This window comes from Triturus cristatus, chromosome 9 (assembly GCF_964204655.1).
Source record: "Triturus cristatus chromosome 9, aTriCri1.1, whole genome shotgun sequence".
Classification (NCBI taxonomy): Eukaryota; Metazoa; Chordata; class Amphibia; order Caudata; family Salamandridae; genus Triturus; species Triturus cristatus.
Window position 1 is genome coordinate 320970585 of NC_140592.1, and position 21992 is coordinate 320992576.

At 49.9% G+C, this 21992-nt stretch overlaps 1 protein-coding gene across 2 annotated transcripts in view; it reads right to left on the reverse strand.

The window, feature by feature from the left end:
• RNF123 (ring finger protein 123) overlaps positions 1–21992 on the reverse strand; it is a 1761234-nt gene that overhangs the window by 107390 nt on the left and 1631852 nt on the right. For both annotated transcript variants that reach the window (XM_085625036.1, XM_085625035.1), the window contains exon 38: positions 16322–16407. In XM_085625036.1, coding sequence (XP_085481162.1) covers positions 16322–16407 — 86 coding nt within the window. The remainder of the gene's footprint in view (positions 1–16321; positions 16408–21992) is intronic.

Sequence of the window (21992 nt, forward strand, 5' to 3'; positions counted from 1 at the left end):
ACACAAGATAATGGTAGGTTTTTCAGATGGCACCTCTAAGGTACCAACTGGATGCAAGCCATAACAAATCTAGTACTGGTAACAATACAGATTTATTAAGACAAGGTATTTGATACTAAACGAACAAGTTACTTACCTTTGGTAACGCTTTTTCTGGTGGATACAATATCTGCCTGTGGAGTCCTCACCTTCTGAACACCCCCTGCGCCAGCATTCAGCTGAAATTCTTTCCTAGCTCTCCCACGTCGACGAGGACGTCATAATAGCACCGCTCCGCTCGCGACTCTGTATGACGTCACCGGAGCCATAAGAGGACCTCGTCGGCGTGCTTACATCAGTTCCACCCATTGTTCCGTGCCACCAAGGCAAACGGGCGGACCGACACATTTCCACATGTATATATAGTATATATATATATATACATCTACAAATGCATATCCAATAAAGGTGTGGAGAAACAGCAACAGGCCAAGCATTTCCCACTATTAAAACATAAACATGATTAAGACATATTAAAAACATTCATGTCAAACAGTTAAAGAATTTTTTTGGGTTGAAACAGGTGGACAACGGGGAGGCGGGTGGGACCGTGATGATCCACAGGCAGATATTGTATCCACCAGAAAAAGCGTTACCAAAGGTAAGTAACTTGTTCTTCTGATGGATACTTCTGCCTGTGGATTCCTCACCTTCTAAATAGAATCCCAATGCCGCACCTCTCCCGGAGGAGGGTGTCCACCTGACTAAACCAAAAAATCTTGCAAAACAGAACAAGCAAAATGACCATCCCTCCTAACCTCCAAATCCAATGTGGTAATGCTTTGCAAAGGTGTGGAGGGAGGCCCAAGTCGCTGCTTTACAAATAATAACAACAGGAACACGTCTAGCCAAAGCAGAAGAAGTAGACTTAGCTCTGGTGGAATGAGCTCTGATACCTTCTGGAGGGTCCTTCTAGGCCAAGGCGTAGCAGATCTTAATGCACAAGATGATCCACCTTGAAAGTGTCCGCTTGTGCACAGCCCTGCCTTTCATTCGCCCAATGTCGCCCATAAAGAGCAGATCGTCCAGTCTCAGATCTCTTGTTCTGTCCAAATAAAAGCTGATAGCTCTCTTAGGGTCCAAATGATGAAGTCTCTCCTCCTCCTTGGAAGGGTGAGGGTGAGGATAGAAGGTAGGTAAAGTAATGGACTGTCCCATATGTAAAGGAGTACCCACCTTGGGAAGGAAAGCAGCCCTGGTCCTTAGAACCAACTTATCTGCATGAATGGTCAAGAATGGAGGTTTAGAACTAAGAGCCTGAAGCTCACTTACCCTCCTGGCTGAGGTAATGGTAATCAAGAAAACCGTTTTAAAAGAAAGAAGCCTCAAAGGACAACTATGAAGCGGCTCAAATGGATAACCCATTAAAAAGGTAAGAACGAGATTCAAATACCACAGAGGCATAATGAAAGGAGTGGGAGGAAACTTATTTGTAAGGCCCTAATGAACTTCATGACAATGGGGGACTTAAATAAAGACGGCTGGTCTGGCAAACATAGAAAAGCCGACAAATAGCCCTTAACAGTGGCCACAGCACAACCCTGCTGGGCCAAGAACAGCGAAAACTGAAGAACATCTAACAAGTGGACCTTTGAAGGATCAATGGATCTCTCTCCACACCATTTAACGAATCTTGACCATCTGGAAGAGTAAACAGACTTGGTGGAGTGTCGCCTGGACGATAAAATAACATCCACCACATCAGGCGGGTGAGAAAAGGAACTCAGGTTGCCCCGTTGAATCTCCAGACATGAAGGTGCAGGCTCTGGAGGTGGGCGTGTAGAACCTGCCCCTGCAACTGCAAGAGGAGGTCTGCCCTGAGAGGGAGACGGAGCGGAGGGTGCGATGAGAGGTGAAGAAGATCTGTGTACCACACACTTCTTGGCCAATCTGGGGCGATCAATATGACTTGGACCCGGTCTTGGCGAATCTTTCTCAGAACCCGAGGGATCAAGGGTATGGGAGGAAACTCGTAAAGGAGTTGTGAGCTCCAATCCAATTGAAACGTGTCCCCCAGCGCTCCCTGCATTGGAAACTGGAGACTGCAGAACAACGGGCAGTGCGCGTTCATGTGGATGGCAAACAGATCCAACCGAGGAGACCCCCACATCTGGAAGATGTGATGGACCACCTCCGGATGAAGCCGCCACTTGTGATCGGCCGAGTAATGCCGACTGAGACTGTCCGCACGAACATTCAGCACACCGGCTAGATGATTTACAAACACACAAATCTGATGATTCTGAGCACAGGACCAGAGTTGCAGAGCCTCTCAACAGAGACGATACGACCCTACACCTCCCTGTTTGTTGATGTACCACATCGCAGTAGTGTTGTCCATCAGGACCTGAACCGACTGACCGCGAAGGGAAGAGAGGAAAGCCTTCAGTGCCAAACGTATCGCTTTCCTCTGGAGACCAAAGACCTTTGACCTCCAGATGAGCACCCCACCGTAGAGTGGAGGCATCCGTGATCACTGTGGCCCCAGGTGGAGGAAGCTGAAAGGGCTTTCCTTGAGACAGATTGCCCTGCACACCCCACCAAGTCAACTACGCTGCAGCTTCTCTGGAGATTCTGACCTCCCCGAGATCTCCATTGTGTTGATACCACTGCCTGCGGAGGCACCACTGGAGTGCCCTCATGTGCCAGCGCGCATGACTGACCAACAGTATGCAGGAAGCGAACAGACCTAGCAGGCGTAGAACCTTCAGGACTGGAACAACCGCTCCATCCTGAAACAAGGGAATCATCTCCTGAATGTCGAGAACCCTCTGCGGAGGCGGAAATGCCCGACACAGTAGTGTCCAGTATTGCCTTTATGAACAGGTAGCGCTGAAAAGGCACCAGGTGAGATTTGGGTACATTTATTGAAAAACCCAACTTGAACACCAGCTGCGTTGTTGCTTGCAAATGGCACTAACTCCGGAGATTCTGCTTTCAACAGCCAGTCGTCCAGGTAGGGGAAAACAGGAACCCCTAACATTCTGAGATATGCTGCCACCACTGCCATCACCTTTGTAAAGACTCGAGGTGTGGAAGTGAGACCGAACGGAAGAACCGCAAACTGATAGTGTTGTGATCCTACCATGAACCGGAGATACTGCCGATGAGACTTCAGGATGGGAAGATGAAAATACGCACCCTGCAGATCGATGGACACCATCCAGTCTTCCTGTTGCAGCGCAAGAAGAACCTGAGCCAACGTCAACATTTTTAACTTTTCCTGCCTGAGGTAAAGATTCAAAATCCTGAGGTCCAAGAGCGGCCTAATCGACCGTCCTTTTTGGGGATCAGGAAATACCGGGAGTAGCATCCCTGACCCCTTTCCTGCTCCGGAACCACCTCTATCGCACCTTTCTGTAACAAGGCAAGAACTTCCTGCTGTAAAAGCAGTCAGTGGTCCTCTGAGCACCAACCCTGGCAAGGAGGGTAAGGAGGAGGAAACTCTAAAAAAGGGAGGGTGTACCCATTCTCTACAAGATTTAAAACCCTGAAGTGATTGATTTTCAATCTTGTAGAACGTGGGACACCCGACCCCCTACCGGACCAACATGTTCTTAGATGGGGGATCTAGAACTGCTTTCCTGAAGTACCAATGGTGGCAGGAGGAGAAGTGGAGGAGGAAGAGGATTGCTGCCAAGAGGCTCCCCTAAAATGTCCTTTATTTTTCCCTCTGTACGATTTGTACAAAGGATTCTGCTGCTGCTGGCTCTGTTGAATCTGTTGGCGGACACAAAAGGAACCAGCCCTTCCAAAACCACTTATAGCGGTATCCCCTAGACTGCGTCTGAATGCCTAGCGACCTTGCAGTTGCTCTGCTATCCTTAAAACGCTGCAAGGCAGAGTCAGCCTTAGTTTCACCCATCAAAGGGCAAATCCAGCAGAGTCGCTTGAACATCAGGAGAAAATCCGGACGATCTAAGCCAAGCTTGTCTTCTTGTCGCCACAGAAGACCCCATCACACGAGCCACAGTCAGCATTGTCCAGACCCGATTGTATCACCCGACGGGCCGCAGCTTGAGAATCAGAAGGGGCCTCCAAGAAATAATTTCGATCCTCTTCAGGCAACTTTGGAGCTAGCTGCTTGACTGAGTCCATCAGAGCATGGATATACCTCCCAAGGAGACAGGTTGCCTTAGTGGACTTTAGAGCCTTACTCGCAGAAGAAAATACCTTCTCTGCCACTTGCTCCATTTTTTTAGAATCCCTATCACTGGGTATGGTAGGGAAAGACCCAGAAGATTGCTTCGAACAAGAAGCCTGGACCACTAAGCTTTCCGGTGACGGATGCGAAGACAGAAAAGCCGGATCCCCAGGAGCAGGCCTGTACGTTCTTGAAATGGAACAAGAAACTGCAGGACCAGACAAGGGCTTCTGCCAAACCTCCAAAATAGCCTCAGTCGAAGCCTCATTAAAGTGTAGCAGCGGTTCAGAGGCTGTGGAAGGTGTATTAAGAACCTCAGTCAGGATATTAGATTTTACCTCCGCTGAAGGAAGTTGCAGATCAAGCAACTCGGCTGCCTTCCTTATTACCACATGATAAGGAGCAATGTCTTGCAATACTCCAGCCTTTGGAGATAAGAAATCATACTCAGGAGAAGTAGTATCCAATCCACTGGCCTCCAGTAAGCCCTCAAACTCAACAATCTCTCCTTTGTCCTGCCCTTGTGCATATTCCTCCTCCTCAAGGAGCCTCTGCGCCTCTCTCCTAGTGCGCTGATTATGAATCAGCATCTGCGGCGCTCACGGCGGCGCCGGTGAGGACATCAACGGTGTCGATGGAGGAGCCTCAGCTTCAAATCTCGGCGTCGATCGAATCCGAGTCGGCGCCAACTCAACAGCAGAAGGGGTTCGAGGAGCCGGAGTGGAAGACCAGGGTGCCGGAAAATGCCAAGCCGGAGTCGTCGGCAAGAATGGCACAAAGAGTGCTTGAGCACAGTGGTGAGGCACACCCATGTTAAAGGCCAAAGGACCCACGGGCACCGAAGGCGCACCAGATAGAGTAGAGGCCCTGGCAAACATGTCAAATATCGCATTAAGAAAATGTGTAGGGTCTGATCCAGGAACAGGAAAAAGAGGATATGGATCCATACCTTCCTGAACACCTGAGGCTGAACTGGAGCCTGCGGAGAACGCACAGGTGAAGCCACATGGCCTGGAGACAATTCCCTGGGCGTCGGAGACATACCAGGAGCCGGAGAACCTTCAGGCGACTAAGAGCCCTTCGACGCCGGCGACCTCGGAGCCGGAGATGGAACCGGCGTCACCTGTGGAGATGGAGTTGGAGAAGGAGATACAAAGTCCTGCCTTCGAAGTCGCTTAGCTGTAGAAGGCGACCTCAACCTCAAAGCCCTGACCTTCGACGAACTGCGCCGAACGCCATGTCTCTTCTTAGACTTCTTATGTTTTCTTGACTTCGAAGTGTGAGAAGACGACGACTTTGTTCGTTTGCGACCCCTCTTCTCCTTTTTGGCTCTGGCTATAAACAGCTTAGCCTCATGCTCCTTAATAGCCTTCGGATTTATCTTCCTGCAGCTTCGACATTCATCGACGTCGTGATCCTAAGACAAGCACCAAAGGCAATCATCATGCGGGTCAGTGATCGACATCTGACCGCCACATTCCCTGCAGGGTTTAAATCCGGACTTCCTAGTAGTAGCCATTAGAAATCCTCGGGGGTACAAAGTTTTCTCTATAGAAAATGGAGAGTCCCTAGAAAAACTGTTACGCGTCGGCGTGAAAAAAAAGGGAACTGACGTCAGCATGCCGACGAGGTCCTCTTACGGCTCTGGTGACGTCATATGGAGTCGCAAGCGGAGCCGTGCTATTATGACGTCCTCGTCGACGTGGGAGAGCTAGGAAAGAATTTCCGCGGATTGCTGGCGCAGGGGGTATTCAGAAGGTGAGGAATCCACAGGCAGAAGTATCCATCAGAAACCATAGGTTTCAGTAAAGCCATCATGTAGCTGCAAACTCGTAATGACCAGTGCCCACTACATATACTTAAGTTGGCTTCCATTCTCACTTGTACCATCTAGTGATTGAACTAGACTGCACAGGGGCACCGCTGCTCATGCAAATATGTCCTCACATGTAATAAATGCACCCTGCCTTAGGTCTACAAGGCCTGCTGAGGTGACTAACATGATATGCAGTGACTTTGGCATGCACACAGTGAGTGTGCCATGTCATGTTTTCACACATGTTTTGCATCATGTCACGTAGCCTGCAATGGCAGCCTGCATGCAATTTGTATGGGGGTCTTTTAGGGTGGCATAGTACATACTGTAGCCCTTAGTGACACTCTTTGGTTCCCATGTCCTAGGTGCCAGGGGTGCAATTTACTAGGGACTTACAGGGGTGCTAAAGTGTGTGCCAATTGTAATGCTATTTGACCATTTTAACTTGTTTTTATGGAAAGAGCACTGGCACGAGGGCCTGGTTAGCAGGGACCTAGTTGACATCAGTCGAAAAACATCGGTATCAGTGGGAAAAAGTGGGGGTCACCATGACAAAAAGGGGTACTTACCTACAAAGATTAAAAGAGATAAATGTCCTTTCTGTTGCACCTGGCTGTAAAGGTGGTAATGCGTCATGAACATGTGTATGGATGCCCACTTTGCGGTCTGACAAATAGCAAGAACAGGCAAACATAGTGGTAGAAGCCTTGGCCCTGGTGGAACGAGCCCTTAGTACTTCCAGAGGCTGCTTCTTGGCCAAAGCATAGCAGACCTTGATTCAGAGGACTGCCCACCTTGATAAAAGTCCTTTTCTGCACTGCCTTCCCTTTCTTTGTCCCGGATGGTATTTGGTGCGATGGATGTAAAATCTCAAGGCTGTCTTGGGGTAGAGCCAATGGAGTCTCTACTCTCCATTTTCAACGGATGAGGTGGAGCAAAAAACGATGGGGCTGTGATGGAATGAGCAACAGGAAAAGGAGGCACGAGTTATTTTGTGCAATAGAGGTTCCGGTGTTAAGGATAAAAAAAAAAAACACTGAGTAACTCTGCTTCTCCGATAGGGCGACCTGTTGTGCAATGTAGAGTAGGGGTTATTGGCCTTGTGGAGGAGACAACAAATTGTGGCTGAATTATCACCATGATGAGGGAGACAGTGAAAGTCAAAAGAGCATGAGAGTAATGTGATAATACTTGTTTGCAGAGTGTGTAAGCCTGGCTTCCGATTGTAGAAACATTATAGGTGGAGCACTGAATGCAAAGCGAGTGCCTTCGAATCTGGCATTACCAAAATATAGCCTTGAGAGGACTAGGGGGTATACAGCTGTTTTGATATGGTCCCATGAGGGGGTGAATTTTTTCCAAGGTGTAGAGTTGAACGTTGGCCGATTCTGCCACCATACTGACCTTAGCAATGAGTGTAAGGAACGAGTTGGGTATGAAATACAAAGATTTTGTTGAGAAATGAGAGTGGGGGGATAATCCATCTACAATCAGTGAATCCAAGATGGTAGAATCTGATTTGCTTTTGATAAAAGATGAAAGAAGGAAGAATTCAGTTGTTGAGGTCTATAACTCTCCCTCATCCAGGTTTGGAATGAAGAGGAGACAGTTTTTTATGATGGTGATATATTTGGTTGTGGAGGTATACTGGTGCAATGCAGTGCCAGGATCTTTCAGAATCAGACCTAGGCACTCTATGTAAAGGTTAAATATCCGGAGAGATAAGATTGAACCATGGGGGATGTGGAACACCATTTAACTGTGCTCGATGTATGATTGCCTGTCTTAGCCAGGAGGTGTCTGTTGGTAAAGAAGGACAGAACTACATGCGATGGGCACAAGCCTTGATAGCCTGCAATGATCTAGCATATCAAACACAAAAGAAAGGTCTACAAGCATAATTAAGTAGGGATTCGCGATTGCTTTGGATGTGGGCCGCAATGTTGAGAACTTTCAAAAGGTTTTTGTTTCAATGCAGAATCAGGGTTTGAAGGCTTATCAGTAGGTTGTCCATAGATTCTCCTTAGAAAGGACCATCTTTAGTTGGCTGGCCACAGTCTTCTTGAAGACGTTTCTTAGAAAGGGAACACTGGTGACTGGGCACTAGTTGCCTGTTTAGATGTGCTCTACATTGACTTTTTGAGCATGGGTGTGATCTGGCTGATTTTTAATTAGTTTGGGAATAGGTCTTGGTCATGTGAGTCATTTATCTGGTTGGAGCAAGAGTACTGAAAGATCAGGAAATTGTAATGGGTCATGGAGCACAAGTTACTTACCTTCAGTAACGATATATCTGTAAGAAACATTAGGTAGTTATAGATTCCTTACCTTAGAATTGCCCCCAGGCGTCAGACTGGATCCGGAAAGTTTTTCGTCAACAGTACCACTGCGCGTCGGAAGGTGGTGAAGTTCGGCTCCGCGTCCGGCGGCGTGGTTGCCGGGATGACGTCGCGGCAGCTACTTAGACGCTGCCCTCACGCGCTGACGTCAGTTCTGTACATGACTTTCTGCGCCAGGAACGCAGAGGCATGCGAAAAACTGACCATTGGTGCACAAAACTAGGGCCCTGAAAGGATGTCCTTAACCCTAGAAATCAGTTTGCAGAACAGGCAAGATGGGTGGGGCGGTAAAGAATCTATAACTAACTAATGTGTGTTACAGATATATCCTTACCGAAGGTAAGTAACTTGTGCATCTGAAAGAAACACGTTAGTTATAGATTCCTTACCTTAGAATAGATACCCCAGCAATACCAACCCCGGTGGTGGGTTTGCGAACCAAGATCACACCAGAAAGTCCTGGAGAACAGAATGGCCAAAGAAGCCGTCTCTCCGGACTTGGCTGTCCAGGCAGTAGTGTTTGGTGAACGTGTGCAGCAAAGCCCACGTGGCTGCCTGACAGATGTCATTCAGAGGCACTCCTCTTCCCAAGGCTGTAGTGGCTGCCGTCGCCCTGGTGGCGTAGCCCGACTGGAGGCTACTTTTTAGCCAGAGAGTAACAAGCCTTAATACACAACCCGACCCATTGAGAAATGGTGCGTTTGTGTACGGCCCGACACTTCTTTGCACCCACAAAAAGTTGATCATCCACCCGGAACGGTTTTGTTCGATCTAGATAGGAGAGCGCACACTTTGGATCCAGATGGTGGTGCCTCTCTTCTTCCTTTAAAGGATGCGGAAAGAAGGTGGGCAAAGTAATGGTCTGCCCGATGTGGAAGGCAGTGACCACCTTAGAAAGAAAGAATGGACGGGTCCTGAGAACCACCTTGTCCGGATGAACAGACAAGAAGGGAGGTTTGGAAGAAAGAGCCTAGAGCTCACTCACCCTTCTAGCAGAAGGGATGGCTACCAGGAAAGCAGGCTTAAGAGTTAAGAGATGTAAAGAACAGTTATGAAGCGGCTAAAAGGGAGTGCACATCAAATAAGTTGGTGCAAGATTCAAGTCCCACTGAGGCATAACGAATGGAATTGGAGGAAAAAGATGGGTTAAGCCTTTCAAGAAACGGTTAACTACGGGGACTTGAAAAGAGAAGGCTGATCTGGCAGCCCAAGGAAAGCAAAGATGGCAGAAAGATAGTGCCCAGAGCAGAGCCCTGCTGGGCCAAAAAAGAAGGAAAAAAAGAACTTCAGAAAGAGGGGCAGAAAGGGGATCCACAGCATTTGCTGTGCACCATGCCACAAATTTGTTCCACCTGCAGGCGTATATCGTCTTCGTGGAGGGACGCCTGGCTGCCAAGATTACATCACACACTCCCGGAGGCAGATCGAAAGACATCAACTGCTGCTGCTCAATCTCCACGCAATGAGGTGGAGACTGGATAGGTTTGGATAGAGGACTGTCGCCTGCTGCTGTGACAAAAGATCCTCCTGAAGAGGCAGTCGGATCGGAGGATCGATGGCCATGTTAAGCAGCTCGGGATACCAGACTCTTCGTGCCCAATCCAGAGCCACAAGAATGACTTGGGCCCGGTCGCGCCTGATATTCTTCAGCACTCTGGGCAGAAGTGGTATAGGTGGAAAGGTGCACAACAGACCGCAACTCCACTCACGCCGAAAAGCGTCGCCGAGCAAGTGCCACCATGGAAATTCCAACGCCCAGAATTGTTGACATTTCGCGTTCTCTTCGGTGGTGAATAGATCTAACCAAGGCTCTCCCAAATGTTAAAAGAGACCTTGCATCACCTCCGAGTGAAGACGCCAATTGTGATCCATCATGCACCTGCGGCTGAGTTCGTCCGCCCTGGTGTTCAGAGAACCTGCCAGGTGTTGAACCACCAAGGAAATGCCTTGATGTTCCAGTCATGTCCAGAGGTGGAGGGCCTCCTCACATAGGGTCCACGACCCCATCCCGCCCTGTTTGTTGCAATACCACATTGCGGTGGTGTTGTCCATGAACACCTGCACTACTCTTCTCCGGACAGAGGGAAGGAATGCCTTCAGTGCAAGACAAATCACCTGGAGCTCCAGAAAGTTGATGTGAAGCTCGGACTCCGCCGGAGACCAGAGGCCTCTGATCTCCGCCTCTCCCATATTGCCGCCCCAACCCAGAAGGGAGGCATCTGTCACCACAGTGTGGTCTGGTTGGGGAAGGGAGAGGGATCTGCCATTGACCCATTCCTGGTTCGTGAGCCACCACTGCAGTTCTCGAGCAGTACCCTCCGAGATCTGGATGCAATCGGACAGGTTCCCCGGATGCTGCACTCACTGTAACTTCAGGTCCCACTGCAGAGCCCGCATATGCCACCTGGCATGATCCACCAGCAGGATGCAGGAGGCCATGAGGCCCAGCAGCCTCAGGGTTATTCTGACTGAAACCCGGGACACAGGCTGAAAGATCGGAATCATAGCACGAATATCCCAGACTCGCTGTTCGGGAGGATAGACCCGAAACTTCATCGTGTCCAGAATCGCTCCGATGAAGAGGAGCTTCTGAGAGGGAATCCGGTGTGACTTCGGCACATTGATGGAGAATCCCAGCATATGCAGGAGTTCGGCTGTAGTCTGGAGGTGGGAGACGACTGCTTGGGGCGAGCCTGCCTTCAACAACCAGTCGTCGAGATAAGGGAAGACTGAAACCCCTGATCTGCGCAGATGAGCTGAGACCACCGCCACCACTTTCGTGAACACCGGAGGGGCGCTGGTCAGGCCAAAGGGGAGCACGGTGAACTGAAAGTGCTCGTGGCCTACCATGAACTGTAGGTAATGCCGGTGGGCCAGTAGGACAGGGATGTGAAAATAAGCGTCCTGCAAGTCCAACGCTACCATTCAGTCTTGAGGGTCGAGGGCAGACAAGACCTGAGCAAGTGTCAACAACTTTAACTTCTCCTTCCGGAGGAAGCGATTGATATCCCTGAGGTCCAAGATAGGACGCAAGCCCTTGTCCTTCTTGGGAACAAGAAAGTAGTGGGAGTAGCAACCACAACCTACTTCCTTGGCCAAGAGAGCCGTAACTTCCTGTGCATTGGTATCACAGTGGCATCGCTGGAGGGGTAGTCTCAAAGGGGAGGGAGTAGCTCCTTTCTACTATTTGCAAAACCCACATGTCCGAATTGATGGTGCGCCAGTGGGGGAGGCGATGGTGAATCCTGCCGCCCACTGGCATTTGATGGGCCTGAAAGGTCAGACTAGGAGGGTTTGGAAACTGCTGCAGAGGGAGGGTTGGTGGACTGGCCCGCCCGCTGGCCCCCGGAACCACGACGTTGGATCCCACGTCCCCAGCCGCGAAGGTTGGGTAACTTGCTGACGCATGTGGCCCTGGGCGGGCCGCAGCGGGGCACCCTTTCCGTCGCCACGAAAGGGGCAAAAAGCAGACTGCGCCGGACGGGAGGAGAGGCCCAATGACTTGGCCGTAGCCCGTGAGTCCTTGAAGCGCTCTAGGGCGTTGTCTGCTTTGTCGCCAAAAAGGTGACGGCCATCAAAGGGGATGTTCATCAAGGTGTCATGGACATCCCCTAAAAAGCCAGTGGACCTCATCCAGGCGTAGCATTGAAGCACTACCGACGTTGAAATGGTCCTGCCCAGAGAGTCTGCGCTGTCCAGCCCACAACGGATCGTAAACTTGGCTGCATCTCTCCCGGTGGCGACAGCCTGGGAGAGCACTGTCCGGGCATCCTCCGCACACTGATGCAGCACTTGTACCACTGTATCCCACACTGGGTGCAAATAGCGGCCCAAGAGACATGTGGTGTTTACGGACCGCAGTCCTAATCTGGCGGAAGAGAAAATCTTCTTCCCAAGATGGTCCAGCTTCTTGGAATCCCTTTCCTGTGGAGCGGTAGTGAAGGCACTGTTGTATTCCGCTTTAGGTGTCCGTATATAGGTTTTCCTGAAACATGTCCTTATATAGGCACAATTCGCATTGCCCTTATATAGGCATAAGATCCCAGTCCTTATTTAAGCATTAGCCATGCTATCCAAATACAGTCATGGTCACCTACATACGTCCACCCCAACATCACAACGAGTTCTTAGAAACCAGACCCTTAAGCTCTTGGGAGTACCCCTAGCACAGGATTATTGATTTCTCCAAGAACTCATTTATTATGCATGAACCGCTATTCTTTAAGGGTTCATTCCTGACGTCTTCCTCTGCCCGACTTTACGTCAATGCTAACATTCCAAGGCACCTACCAGGTATAAATTACCTTCCTGTGCCCAAGCAAGTAGGGGAAGACCTCGACTTTAGAGGAGCCCGTGTCCCGGCCTGACGCACTGACAAGGACGCTGTCATCCCTGGTTGCAGAGAATCCAGCTTCCAGTGTTCTGACTCCCTTTGCAGGGTGTTAGAGTTCGAGACCCGGAAAGAGATTCCCATCTCTCTCATTCTCAAGGTATGGAGTTGAGTAGAACCTAGAGGGACTCTTGGCATACCAGACTTGGCATACCAGATTATAGCATACCATACTATAGTCTACCATACTATGGAATGCATCACCTACTTCATTACATTGTACTACACTTAGGTTAGGTACACTAGGGTAGAACTAGTTAGAGAAGCATCTTAGGAGTACTCGCATTTTTAGCTTATGTTATTTATGTATATGAATATATGTGTCATAGCTAAAAGATAATGCTAGCGCAGTATTATTTCTTTCTACTGCTTATGCTGTACATATTATATCTTCCATACTGTCTTATGATTTAAACAGCTCATATCTCTTACACGAGAAACAAGACTGTTCAATAAATCCTTTTATTGAAACGCCCGTCTATTCTTTCTGTGTAACTCTGAAGAAACTAAGCATGCATGATTAGCTGAGTGAAACTGTTATCTGTTGTTTCCACGATTCTGAGAGTGTTCCGATTCTAAAGGAAAACAAAGCGGTCATGTTTATGCAGTTGTCAGAAACCACTCCCTCCTTGTTTACAAGGAGTTTCTAGTGGCCTCTGAGTTAGCTGGCACAAAGTCATTAAGTTTAATGTACTCGATAAGGGCATACTGACCTCAGTCCTATGCCAAATCTATGGGGTATATTATTCCAATGCGCAGAGCCAATTAGGGAAATAGGAACTACACTACAGCGCTTTTGGAGGTGGAGGCTTAGACTACCAAGCTCTCCGGGGTGGGGTGTTGGGAGAGGAAAGTGGGGTCGCCCGGAGCTGGGCGGTGGCGTCGGGCGAACATCCTGTCCACGGGAGCCCCCGTGTTGGGCCTGGACCAGGTGCCCAAAAGGACGTCGGTGAGGGCATCATTAAACGGAAGCAGGGGCTCCGAACAGCTCGCTGCCGGTTGAAGCACCTCAGTCAGGAGGTTAGTTCAGACCGCCACCGTAGGAAGCTTGAGGTTGAGAGCCTCGGCCGCCCTACGCAACACCACAGCATATTATGCTCCCTCCTCCGTAGCCACGGTAGGAAGAGACAACATGGTAATGTCGGGTGAAATGTCAAGACCACTGGCATCCCTCAGTTCCTCTCTCCAATCCTGCTCAGACTCTAGCTGGTCAGTTAAAGGGTCACCTGACCCCTCCCAGTCCTCCTCATCTTCCTCTGGGTGCCACTGTGCTTAGAAAGGGATCCCAGGATTGAACAGGGGCATGGAAAACCCACCCGGCACCGGATCCGGCATCGGGCAACGCTGGTCCGGCTCAGTGTCCACGTTCGGAAGGAGGCCGGGGTGGACGTCGGCCGGGGAGCCGACCGGCGTCGGGCACTGTAGTGGTGCCGTGAGAAGCGGCGCTGGTGGAGGTTTAATAAGGTGAACTGGCACCGATCCGGATCCAGGCCTGTATCCAAGGGGGGCCTGCGGCGCCGGTGCCAGAGCCGCCAGCAGCAAAGACCTAGGCCTCTCAACCGAGTCCGCAGGGCCCGAAGATGCGCCGGCAGGGTCGGTCCGCCCAAAGATGGCATGCATCACCTCGTAGAACGTACAAAGCTCGGCGGGGTCGCTACGGGTCCTGGAAAGGGAGGGAAGCTCGGAGTCGACCCTTCGGGCTCCGCGTGCAGAGCCGCTGGGGTGGCACCACCCACACACCTGGTCGGATCGGCCAACCGACGAGGAGAAGTCAAAGAGCAATGATGCTTCTTCGACTTGTTCTTATACTTCGACTTACCCGGCACCGAATGCGAAGACTTTGATGACTATGAGCCAAAATGGCAATGGCTCCATGACCAGTCCCTCAACCTCCCTCTCGACTGGGACCTTGAATGGCTCGGAGCAGACTGCCGCTGTTCAAGCACCTTTCGGAACCGCTCCCGCAAAGCCTTTGGCGTAAACAACTGGCTGTTGGAGCACAACTTGGGGTCGTGGTCGCGCTCCAGGCAAAAAAGACACACGCGGTGTGGATCCGTCACCGACATCAAGCGATGGCAGGAACCGCAGGCCTTGAAACTGGGCATCCCTCGTGCACCTTACGGAGTCGAATACTCGAGAAAAGACGTTGACAAAAGTTGAGAAAAAGCTAGTCGAAAAATGACTGAGGTACCGCTCTTCCCGGATCTGCGCTGGCTGGAGCGGAAAAATAAAGAACTGATGTCAGCGCGAGAGGGCGGTGTCTAAGTAGCTGCAGCAATGTCATCCCGCCAACCACGACGACGGACGCGGAGCCGACCGTCACCACCTTCCGACGCGCAGAGGTACTGCTGACGAAAAACTTTCCGGATCCAGTCTGACCCCTGGGGGTAATTCTAAGGTAAGGAATCTATAACTAATGTGTTTCTTTCAGGTAGCTTCTGGTAGAGATGTTGATGAATTTTGCTTTGTCAGAGGAAATGTTTGAGAATGATCATCACACAACAAAGAATTCTGGTAAAAGAATAGATAAAGTGTTCATATAAAAAATGTTGAAAGAGGAATTCAATGCATCTTTCATTGCTTGGGCTTAGTCGTTGATGATCTCTATGTGGGGAGGGGGTTCTGATGTGGCAAAGTAGCAAGTGGGTGGCATTTGTAAATATCATGATTTGTTCTCTGAAGTATGTCAACTTTACCACTGAAGTGGTTTGCGTCTATTCCTTTCTCAGTTTCCTATGTTTGGAGAGCATTTGTCTAGGGACATTTTCATTTTACCTGAAAGTACACTGAGGCAATTACATTTGGATGGCTTGGTCTAATTTTGAGTTGCAGATGAGGGAATTGGGCCAGTGTTTCTGTGTTTTCTATATCAATGATTTGTTGGCATCTCAGCATTCCTTGACGGGTCTAGATTTTTTATTCTGGGGATGATGTGCTCTGTGAAGGCATACTCAGTGAGCCTTTACATTGAGCACATCAATCCTTTATATAAGGGTGATTTTGGGGGGCAATGGGGGAAGTTAAGATGGAGTGTCCAAACAAGTTATATCCAGAGATCATATCCTAAGAAAACTGTGACTTGCTATCATGCTCATATTCAAGTTAGCTGTTAGGTTACAAAGGAATCATAGCGAACTGTCATTTTCAACAAATACTGTCAGCACACTATTACAATGCTGTAAAGAGGACCTACATGTTCTACAAAATCCATTATTTTATGCGTATTGTGCCCAGTTATGGTTTACCTCGCTATCATGTCCTTAATGAACCTAGAGAAGCTCTTGTATAATACATAAATCATGGTTAGGTGACATGTTCTGCTAGGGCCAAAACCAACCAGATACTTCTAAAGAAGACCCAGCCAGATCCTATGTTGTAAATAACCAATCATAACTTTCGGGATATGTATTAGCTTTCTGAAGACAAACCAGCTATTATGTCTTCATTTTATATCAAATTCCATTTGTTCATTGACACCAATTATTGGGGGCCAATCTTTAAACAAATTCTGAACTCTTTGAAGCATTACTTAAATTCTTGATAATGGCATATTCATCAAAATCATAGTGAAACATCGAATACCATTCACTTACTTGCAGGACTTGTGAGAACATGGTTTAAAAACAGCAGAGATAGGGTGTGCATAGCAAATTGGACATAGGTCTTCCTCGCTGGTGGGCTGTAAAACAGAAGAGATTAAAATGTTAAACCAAACACTTGAAAACTACAACAATACCAAATCTCATCCCTTGATTCACTATGAGAAATGACAAATAATTCTCAGCCTCTTCAAACTTTACTTTTCTTAATTTACATTTGGATATTAAAAGGAAAGTACCAGTGTATACAAACGCCATCTCCTACACAACTACTTTCAGCATTTTTCTCTTGCTCTATGGGTATAAGTATCTGGAGTTACAAAGACATAGTTTGCCACATCACACAGGAACTGATTTACCCGTATTTACATGAAATCACTTGTAAGGATTATGTTACTTACTCTACAAGCATCTGTTCGTGGCATGCAGTGCTGTAGATTCACATGCTTGGTGTACTCTGGCCATCTAGTTTTGGGTTCGGAGCTGTGAAAGTTGTTTTTCTTCTAAGAAGTCTTTCGAGTCATGAGGTACATGGACTCCTCCACTCTGCAGATTGTGCATGGGCATCGCTGAACAACTTACTTACCTTCGGTAGCGATGTATCTGTAAGAGATATACGTTAGTTATGGATTTCGTACCCCCAGGCGTCAAACTGGATCCGGAGTATTTTTTTCTTAGAAGTATCCCTGGGCGTCGGTAGGTAGCGTCAGTCGACTCCGCGTCTGTCATCGTGGTCGCCGGGATGACGTTGTGGTGCCTACTTAACACGTCGCCACTGCGCGCTGGCGTCAGTTCTGACGCCACTTTCCACGCCAGAAGCCTAGAGCCATGCAAGACATGGACTACTGGTGCACCACACTAGGACCTGTAAGGGATTCCCAATCCCTAGAAATCAGTTCGCAGAGCGGGGAGGATGGGTGGGCGGTAAGGAATCTATAACTAACATAGGTCTCTTGCAGATACATCGTTACTGAAGGTAAGTAACTTGTTCATCTGAAAGAGACAGTTAGTTATAGATTCTTACCTTAAAATAGATACCCCAGCAATACCAACCCCTGAGGAGGGTCTGCTGACCAAGTTCACGCCAGAAAATCCTGGAGGTCAAAGCAGGCAAAATAGCCGTCCCTCCGGACTTGGCTGTCCAGGCAGTAATGTCTGGTGAACATGAGCAAGGATGCCGATGTTGCCGTCTGGCAGATGTCAAGAAGTGTGACTCCACTTGACAATGCAGTAGTTGCTGCCGTAACCCTAGTGGAATGAACACGCAGCCCCACTGGAGGTTCCCTTTTCACTAAAGCGTAACAGATTTTAATACAAAGGACTACCCATCGGGAGATGGTACGCTTTTGGACAGCCCGACCTTTCTTGCCACTAACATAGCCAACGAAGAGTTAATCATCCACCCGTAAATCTTTTGTACGGTCAAGGTAGGAGGACAGCGCACGTATTGAGTCTAGACGGTGGAGTCTCTCCTCCTCCTTGGAAGGGTGCGAGGGTGGGAAAAAGGTGGACAAAGTGATAGTTTGTCCTATGTGAAATGATGTCACCACTTAAGGAAAGAACGAGGGTCTCGTCCTAAGCACCACTTTGTCCGGATGCACAGAAAAGAAAGGGGGCTTAAAGGATAGAGCTTGAAGCTCACTCGCCCTGCGAGCAGGGGTGATGGCAACAAGAAAAGCAGTTTTTAGGGAGAGAAGCCTGAGAGGACAGTTGTGAAGAGGCTTGAAGGAAGCACACGTAAGATAAGTTAAAATTAGATTCAAGTCCTACTGGGGCATTAAAAAAGGAGATGGAGGAAAGAGATGAATAATGCCCTTGATGAATCTGTTTACAGTAGGGGACTTGAACAAGGAGGGCTGATCTGGTAGCCATAGGAAAGCAGAAATAGCTGCAAGATAGCCTTCTAGAGTGCCCAGAGCAGAGCACTGCTGGACTAAAGAAAGGATAACCAAGAGAACCTCTGAAAGAGGGGCAGACAGGGTATCCACAGCCTTGGCTTTGCACCATGCACAAATGTATTGCATAGACAGGCGTATACCATTTTAGTGGAGGGACGCCTGGCTGCCAAGATGACATTGCAGACTTCGGGCGGAAGGTCAAAAGCTGTCAACTGTCGCTGCTCAATCTCCACACAAGGAGGTGGATGCTGGACAGGTTTAGGTGGAAGCCAGTCGTCGAGATAGGGGAAGACTGGAACCCCTGATCTGCGCAGATGAGTTGCGACCACGGCTATCACCTTTGTGAATACCCAAGGGGCACTGGTAAGGCCAAAGGGGAGCATGGTGAACTGAAAGTGCTCGTGGCCCACCGTGAACTGTCGATAGCATCTGTGGGCTGGCAAGACGGAGATATGGAAATAAGCGTCCTGCGAGTCCAACACCGCCATCCAGTCTCCTGTTCGAGGGTAGACAGGACCTGAGCCAACTTGAGCATCTTGAACTTCTCCTTCCGGAGGAAGCGGTTAAGGGCCTTGAAGTCTAGGATAGGACACAGGCCTTTGTCCTTCTTGGGCACCAGAAAGTAGCGGGAATAGTAACCACGACCTACTTCTGGCGCAGGGACTCTTCCGACAGCTCCCTTGGCCAAGAGAGCTGAGACTTACTGGTGGAGACGCGCCAAATGATCCTCCTACATGCGATCGAAAGACGGTGGAATGGAGGGTGGGGAAGTCTCGAAGGGGAGGGAGTAGCCCCTTCGGACTATTTGCAAAACCCCCCTGTCTAACGTGATGGATTGCCAGTGGGTGAGGTGATGGCAAATCCTGCCACCCACTGGCCGTTGATGGCCCTGAAGGGTCAGACTAGGAGGGTTTGGAGCCTACAGTAGGGGGAGGGCGGACTGGCCCGCCCGCTGGCTCCCAGACCCACAAGGTTGATGGTTCCCACGTCCGCGGCCCCGCAGAGGCTAGGCAGCTCACGTGGACTGGTGGTTAGACAGGGCCGGACATGGTGGGGTGCCCCTTTCGTAGCCACGAAAGCAGCGAAAAGCAGACTGGGGTGGACGAGGCGACGCAGGGAGGCCCAAGGATGTGGCTGTAGCCCGAGAATCCGTAAAGCGCTGGAGCATAGAGTCTGCTTTGTCACCAAAAAGGCGATGGCCATCGAAGGGCATGTTCAGCAAAGTTGACTGGACATCTCCCGGAAAGCCAGACGTCCTCAAGGGCTACCGAATTGGCAATCGTTCTGCCTAGCGAGTCTGTGCTATCCAGTCCACATCGAATCATGAATTATGCTGCGTCTCTCCCATCGGCCACAGCTTGGAAGGAAACGACCCCGGCCTCCTCCGGGCACTGAGGCAGCACTTGCGCAACCATATCCCAGATAGTATGAGTGTATCTGCCCAAGAGGCACGCCGTATTCACGGACCGCAGTGCCAAGCAGGGGGAAGAGAAAATGCGCTTCACAAGATGATCCAGCTTCTTGGATTCCCTGTCTGGGGAAGCAGAAGGGAATGCGCATTTGGAAGAAGAGGCTTGGACCACCAAGCTCTTGGCGTTAGGGTGTTGGGTGAGGAAAACTGGGTCGCCCGGAGAAGGGCGGTGGTGGCGGGCAATAGTCCTTTCCACAGGAGCCCCTGTGCTGGGCTTGGACCAGGTGCCCAGAAGGACGTCAGTGAGGGCTTCGTTGAAGGGCCGAAGGGGTTCAGAGGAGGTTTCCGCAGCCTGAAGCACCTCTGTCAGGAGATTAGTCCTGACTGCCACTAAACGGAGCTCCAGGCCCAAGGCCTCGGCTGCCCTTCGCACTACCACAGCGTAGGACGCTCCCTCCTCTGCAGCCACGGTAAGGGGAGAAAGGATGCCAAAGTCTGGAGACGTGTCCAGACCACTGGCGTCACCCAGGTCCTCTCTCCAATCCGGCTCTTCAAGCTGGTCTGCCAAAGGGTCCAGCAACCCCTCCCAATCCTCATCACCACCTTCTGGGTGATAGGGAACACAAGGGATGAACAGGGGAACGGATTCAACATCGACCAACGTCGATCCGGCTCTGGGTCCATCTCGGGGGTCAGGATGGGGACATGTCGACCGGGGGCACGGCGGGCGCTGGGAGCGTCATCGCCGAAATTGGTGCCGGGAGAAGTTCAGGTAAGATCGACCGGCGTCGATCCAGATCCAGGCCTGGATCCACGGGGGTTCTCCACGCCGGGGCCAAAGCCGCCGGCATCAAAGGCCTAGGACCCCCGACTGGCTCCGCGGGGCCCGAGGGTGCGCCGGCAGAGTCGGGCCACCTAAAGATACGGTGGAGGGCTTTGTAAAATGGCCAGGGGAATGCCTCTACTCCCGGGAACGGGGGGGGAGGCACAGAGTCGTCCCTGAAGGAGGCACCGGAGACGGAGCCTTAGAGCAACGCCGCTCCGGGTCCCGTGTCGCGTCAGCCAACCGACAGGGAGAAGGCGAAGAGCGCCGGTGCTTCTTCGCCTTCTTCTTGTGCTTTGACTTACATAAGGACTTCGAAGACTTGGAATGGGATGAGGTGTGGGGGCTCCGCGAGTGGTCTCAAGACCTTCCTCTCGATGGAGAGCAACGTGGAGCCGACCGCCAGGCCTTCAAGAGCTTACGGGACTGCTCCCGCAAAGACTTCGGATTCAGGGCCCGGCAGTCGGAGCATTACTTCAGGTCATGGACGCGTTCCAGACACCAAAGGAACGCAAGGTGCGGGCCCTATCACAGACATCAGCCTGTGGCAGGCCTCGCAAGGCTTGAAGCCAGTTCGACGATGGGACATCACTCGCGCACCAGGAGTCGAAGACTCGAAAAGAAGTCGATAGGCTGGCGCGGAAAAAGAAAGAACTGATGTCAGCGTGCAGGGGCGGTGTCTAAGTAGGCACTGCGACGTCATTCAGGTGACTATGATGCCAATGACGGATGTGGAGTTGACAGAAGCTACCTACTGACGCACAGGTACTGCTAAGCGAAAAAATTCTCAGGATCCAGTCTGACGCCTGTGGGTAATTCTAAGGTAAGGAATCTATAACTGTCTCTTTCAGATTCCTTTGTTAGATTGTTTTCCCCACAGGTGAGAAAGGAGGGTAATTAGAGTGTAATAATGAAGATGTCCATGCTAAATGTAAATGTATCAGAGAGGTGTGAAATGTAACTTCAACGGCCACAGGCATCTGGGGAGGAGGGAGGGCGCATGTGAGTCTACAGCACTACATGCCACAAACAGATGCTTACAGGTTAAGTAACAATCTGTTCAAGGGCATGTGTGGCTGTAGATACATATAATCTGCATAGACTGTAAAGCCGTCCCTCAATAGAAGCGGTGGCTAGCGTGCAGGAGTTGCTGTAGTCTGAAAAAGGGTGCGTAGCACTACCTGACCTACACTGACTTGTAGGCGTGCTAAATCTTTCGCACAATAATGTTTTGTAAATGTGTGCGGTGTAGACCATGTAGCTGCTTTACAACTGTCAGCTATGGAAATATTTCCAAAAAAAGCCATAGTTCCTTTTTTACAAGTGGAATGTGCTCTGGCGTAATAGGTAAAGGTATTTTGGCTTTAAAGTAGCAGATTTGAATGCATTTAACTGTCTTTTTGGCTATGTCTGATTTGGATATAGGGTTGCCTTTATGAGGTGGAGAAAAGGCTACAAACAGTTGTTTTGTTTTTCTTAAGGTTTTAGTTCTATGTTGAACATCAGTGCTCTTTGTATATCTAGGGTATGAAG